The sequence below is a fragment of the Procambarus clarkii genome, chromosome 89, assembly GCF_040958095.1.
Source record: "Procambarus clarkii isolate CNS0578487 chromosome 89, FALCON_Pclarkii_2.0, whole genome shotgun sequence".
Lineage (NCBI taxonomy): Eukaryota > Metazoa > Arthropoda > Malacostraca > Decapoda > Cambaridae > Procambarus > Procambarus clarkii.
Genome location: NC_091238.1, coordinates 4,373,838 through 4,379,837, shown reverse-complemented (window position 1 = coordinate 4,379,837; position 6,000 = coordinate 4,373,838). Strand labels below are relative to the sequence as shown.

The window sequence follows — 6,000 nt, the reverse complement described above, 5'->3', positions numbered from 1 at the left end:
GTTTTATTTAAATCTTAATTTGTTTGCTTAACTTCTGGTGTTAAGTTGGTTGCATGGTTCTTAATTATTTGGCTAGAAGTCATTCATTTATAAATTACACAAATCACAATGTGATATTTGCAATGCACAAGGGCTGTGATGAGGGGTTCAAACTTATGTCGGAGGATCCCAGATGTGCTTTAAGACTGTGCCACAACATGGTAAAAGAATCCCAACTGGGAGGTTTACTGACATCATGGATTTAATCTGTTTGTAGCTTAAAAGGCTATGTTCATAAATTAAAGAATTGTTTACTGATGGTATAGTACACAAATTAAATATTGAATGGTAACTACTTCAACTTAGTTTATTTATTTGAAGCTTAAATAGATATTATCTTTCAGAATATTGATGGGAAAGTCGACCTTCAGCCCTGAGTTTGAAGGTGTTAATTGCTTGACATTGTTAATTAGGTGAGTGTGGTAGTAAACATTATAACTTAAACAATCACTCATTATGGCTGAAGATAATCTGAAATGATGCTTACATGTAGATAAAATAAATTGCTGAGAGATATTAGTGACTTTAATGAACTTATGGTTAGTCAAACTAAGTTTAATGTTTTTGCTTGATTAGCATTAAAGGAGAATTCTAACAATCTTAGCTTGTTAAACAAGATTTTACAATTAATTTGGGTAAATGTTTCAGGTGGTATGGAAGATTACAATGTCATCAAAGCATTGACTGGCTTCAGTGTGGTTGTTCTACTCTGCAAATCTATGAAAGTTGGTATGTGGAATTAAGTGTTTTAGCTATGTCAACTAATTAATTTACTTTCTTTCATCTAGTCCATTTATAGATGTGTACCAAAGTCCTACTGTTACAACCTGCAGGGATTGATGCAGTTTGTACTGATCCTACCCCATTTCATAGAAGGGGACCAGGCAGTCCTGCAGATTTCCCTGGCTTGGCTTTTTCAGAGCCCTGCTCTACTACCCATCCAATAGATGGACTAGAATTGCATAGGTGTAGGGACCCTTAACAATGTGCAAACATTGTTAATCACTACAAGGCTTGTTCACTGAAAGAGTGGATACATCCAGAGGTTTAGTGCCTGGAACATGATGTACATAGGCTTTACACAAAGCTTATGTACATCATGTTGGGCACTAAAACAAGTGATGCACTCTTTCAGCCAACAAGTCCTGCCTCAAATTGAAGTAAGGGATAGGCCTTGCTGACCCTCTTTAAAGATAGGGACTTAGGGGTTTTGGTGCTTCTAGATAGGTGGTAGTGTTAATAAAATGAGTGTCCCTGTTTGATATACTTTATTTTTTCTTTACAGGTGGATGTTGTCCTTGGTACTCTGGTTTTCCCTGGCCTTTTGTTGATCTTTGAGTCTTCAGTGGATTGCATCTAGGAGGAGCAGCTTCCCACAACCTGAAATAGACAATAGTCAATGTTACACTGTAAACTATTAAATAAATAATGCAATGAAACTTTATACTGTACTTTATCCTGAAATTAGCAAAGATTCTATCATGCTGGAAATTACTGATGCAAAGAACTTGTGAAATTTATAAAAAAGTTACTAAAGTGAAAAATTAATTGACACTAACTTCAGAGTTTTCTGCATGTAATATGCCAAACTGGATTAAGCTGATAAATCTAAACTAACATTACTAATTTGCAAAGTATCTTAATTTTACACTTGACTAAAATTAAACTTAACAATTGTATGGACTACATTTAAGGCCAAGCAACATCTAAACATTGATGGAAGTGTTGTAAAAAAAAATATGTTGACTTATGTCAAACTAAAACATCTATACAATATGGCTTTTCACCAATACCTTACTAAATGCCAGACCTGGAACACTGTGGTTCCAGTAATCAGAAGTTAATTATAATGGGCTAGATATTAAAACTTGATTGGAAAGTATGAAACTACCTATTGTCAAAAGTAAAATCCAACTCTGAAAGTTCTAGTACAGTATAAGAAAAACAATATTAGACATGACCAGTCTGCCTTATTATTTCCTACCAAATATTTTGAATGAAAATTTCATTATTCACACCAGACATCCCATAACCACAAATGTTTCAAGCTGATGAATAGAAGTAATTAAGGATAGTAGTGTATTATACACTACCTGTAAAAAGTACCATAAACTGGAAGAGCCTTACAAACTAAAATTTATAATTACCACATGCCTAGAATTTAATCCAAACTTAAATGAACTCTCAGCCAAAATTACTAAAGTTAAAAGATGTTCATAACAAGTTTATCTAGATTTCAAATGTCACTCAAATCTTCGAAATAACCAACCACAAAACTGTCAGATTAGTTTCACCTCGCATCTGCGAGGTGACAATCATTCAATGATCTTGTAATAAGTTTTTTTTTTAAAACAAACCTGGTCACTTTTTTGTGGAAATGGTAACCAGCTATTCAAACAAGACTTCTGGTACACATGTCACTTGCTTGCTAAAGCTGTTGATAAGGTACCATATGAAAGAATAGGAGGGGAAAAACAGGCACAGAATCAATGGTAACAGTCAAATTAAAGTGTCCTAAACAGAAATGACTGGAAAATTTTGCGAGATTCATACCACAAGGGTCTAAACCTTATAAATCCATGACATCAAACACCAAGATTTATAGAGTAAAAAAAAACAATGATATCGAGGCCTTACAAAGATCTACATGAACTCTAAAAATGGTTACAAGGCTGACAATTTCTTCTTAATATACAAATAACATTGTTCTGGCTCACATGCAAGGTTTTACAATCCATATCACAACTACCACATTAACATTACAACGAAATAGAACGATGAAATAAGGACCGAGTATGAATCCATCATTCACCAAAAGTTGATGCAGTGAAAGGTAAGGTAATTATCAAAAGAAGGCACCAAACCGAGAAGGCTACATAGCACCCTCAAACTGCGAAATAATCAGAGGGCGCTAAATATCACCAAGAATGCCAATACAACAGAACGCATAAGGCGAACGATATCAAAAGTATCCGATTCACCAACAATTCTATCCAGGGACAAGTCGGAAAGCAAGACACACGCACATCCTGGAAGTCAGGACATTCAACAAGGATATGCACAACTGTAAGAGGGACAACGCAATTTGGACAATAAGGAGCAGGTCGGCGCTCCATTAAGTGACCATGAGTTCAGCGAGTATGGCCAATCAGCAACTTGCTAGAGCAGTTTCCCACCGACGGTTACGGTGGCAGGAGGAAGGACACAGGGACACACTACGTTTGAGAGTACGCAACTTGTTACCAACTACAGACGACTAACAACCCTGCCAATGGGCAAGGATGGAGGAATGAATAACAGGATAAAAGTCCGAGTAAGGAATACCTTTATGGGAGATGGGACAAGAACGGATAGCTTCCTTAGAGGCAGCATCCGCATGCTCATTTAAAGAAACACCAATATGGCTGGGAACCCAGCAAAACTCTACCGATTTAAATGTACTAGAAATAACAAACAGCCAATGTTGAATATCCATGACCACCGGATGGACAGGATTAAAGGACCCTACAGCCATGAGAGCACTACGAGAGTCAACTACAATCACAAAGGAGGATTGACAATGAGAAAGCAAGAGACGGAGAGCATAGAGAACAGCATAAAGTTCTGCTGTGAAGACGCTAGCCTCCGAAACGAGGCGACACATATAAGTGCGGTCAGGAAAAAAACAGTAGCCCACACCGTCCGCAGACTTAGACCCCTCGGTGAAGATGGAAACAGAGTGGGAGTGCGAAGAAAAGTGCTCAAGGAAAAGGCGTTTCAGAACCCTAGGAGGGGTAGAAGCTTTAGTGATGCGGGTCAAGGACGTACAAAACTTTGGAAGGGGGTACTCTCCACGGAGGCAAGGAACAATACGAGGAGAAACATTAGAAATACGAACAGAAAGCGAGATAACCGGACAGAAAGAGGGAGGCGATGAAGATGAACAGGAACCACAGGAGGAGTCAAAGTTAAAGCACGACAGAGGTGAGAGGAAGGATGTTGTAAGGACCACGCAAAATAGCGAAGATAGTAGCGATCACGGCGGTCCTGGAGAGAAAGCCAGTGTCAACATACTAACTGAGGGCGGGAGTCGAACGAAAGGTAGCACATGGAATACCATCTCTAACATCCTGGGAACTAAACAACACTCCCACAACCAGATAACACTCTCTAAGGATGGCCTTACACTGTCATCTGACTTAGAAATGGCGAATGAATTTAATAGCTTCTTTTCATCGATTGGTGCTAACCTTGCAAGTAAAATCCCACAGACTCAGACACATATGAACACATATCTCTCAGGCAGCTATCCAAACTCTCTTCTCCTCTCACCAGTCAGCCCGTCAGATGTTGTGTCCATCAAACACTCACTAAAAACCAAAGCTGGGAACATCAGTGAAATCCCATCCATTGTATACAAGAGCGCCTCCCATGCCCTTGCACCACCTACCACATACCCACATACCAACTTTCGTAGATTTGCAGAGTAGAACAACCACACTGAAGCCAGTCAATGCTTTGATGACATTGTAATCTTCCATACCACCTGAAACATTTACCCAAATTAGCTTGTTAAACAAGATTTTACAATTAAGATTGTTAGAATTCTCCTTTAATGCTAATCAAGCAAAAACATTAAACTTAGTTTGACTAACCATAAGTACATTAAAGTCAGCAATTTATTTTATCAACATGTAAGCATCATTTCAGATTATCTTCAGCCATAATGAGTGATTGTTTAAGTTATAATGTTTACTACCACACTCACCTAATTCAGAATGTCAAGCAATTAACACCTTCAAACTCAGGGCTGAAGTTCGACTTTCCCATCAATATTCTGGAAGACAATATCTATTTAAGCTTCAAATAAATAAACCAAGTTGAAGTACAGTTACCATTCAATATTTAATTTGTGTACTATACCATCATTAAATGATTCTTTAATAATATGAACATAGCCTTTTAAGCTACAAACGTAGATTAAATCCATGATGTCAGTAGACCTCCCAGTTGGGATTCTTTTACCATGTTGTGGCACAGTCTTAAAGCACATCTGGGATCCTCCGACATAAGTTTGAACCCCTCATCACAGCCATTGTGATTTGTGTAATTTATAAATGAATGACTTCTAGCCAAATAATTAAGAACCATGCAACCAACTTAACACCAGAAGTTAAGCAAACAAATTAAGATTTAAGTAAAAAATTTCATAAAATCTTTAACTTGCAAATTTATGCCGTTTAACAGTTAGTGCCCAACTTTACATTCACAAATTTAAAGTCCCATTTATTCTATTCAAAGCACAATTCTTGCAAGAATTAACTTTAGTTTAAGGCCTTGACTAGTGGGTACTATATCCTAGTTTCAATTTACCCAATTTCAAGGCCCCTTCACAATTTCATTACATATTTAGGTAAAAATTATGTAAACACATTTTACCTATTAAACTAAATAAACTTACTTTGGCCCTCTAATTCTGACAACTATGCTACTTTCTGTTGCATTTAACACTTCCAGCGATTGTTCTGCAACTGTTCCTGAAGTTATCTTGGAAGGACCTTCTACAACCTGTCAATGGAACATTAAATATGGATAATAAGGTTTTGCATAGCAATTTCATTTTGTTTAACTTTAAAATATTTGTCATTTTAAAGTTACACTAACAAATTATCTACTACCCCCCCCCCCCCACTATATCTAATTTATAAATTAGAAGATAAAGCACTTTGAAGTCCACATTTAAGGTTTATATGCTACAAAATTTGTATTTCAAATTTATAGTTTACGATTCCCCTCCTCCATACATCTTTGGTAACATGTATTTGAAACATGCCAAGCAAACTCAAGAGTTGTTGCTATTTATGTCAAAAAAAACAATACGACAGATCTTTCATTCTTGTACAGCCACAAGCATGCGTACCATTTAGGCCAATAACTTTATTCCATGTTACCCCAGAACACTAAAAATTTAACTAGGTACCA

The 6,000-nt window shown here is 36.9% G+C and overlaps 1 protein-coding gene across 1 annotated transcript in view; it reads right to left on the bottom strand.

Annotated features, from left to right (window-relative positions):
- Window positions 1-1,292: 1,292 nt before the first annotated feature.
- Window positions 1,293-6,000, bottom strand: part of LOC123773428 (cyclin-dependent kinase inhibitor 3-like) — a 28,582-nt gene continuing 23,874 nt past the window's right edge. The window contains exons 5-8 of the mRNA XM_069317851.1: window positions 5,480-5,586; window positions 4,787-4,855; window positions 4,484-4,564; window positions 1,293-1,419 (exon numbers count right to left, since the gene is read on the bottom strand). Of these exons, the coding sequence (XP_069173952.1) occupies window positions 5,580-5,586 (7 nt within the window). The 3' untranslated portion in view covers window positions 1,293-1,419; window positions 4,484-4,564; window positions 4,787-4,855; window positions 5,480-5,579. The remainder of the gene's footprint in view (window positions 1,420-4,483; window positions 4,565-4,786; window positions 4,856-5,479; window positions 5,587-6,000) is intronic.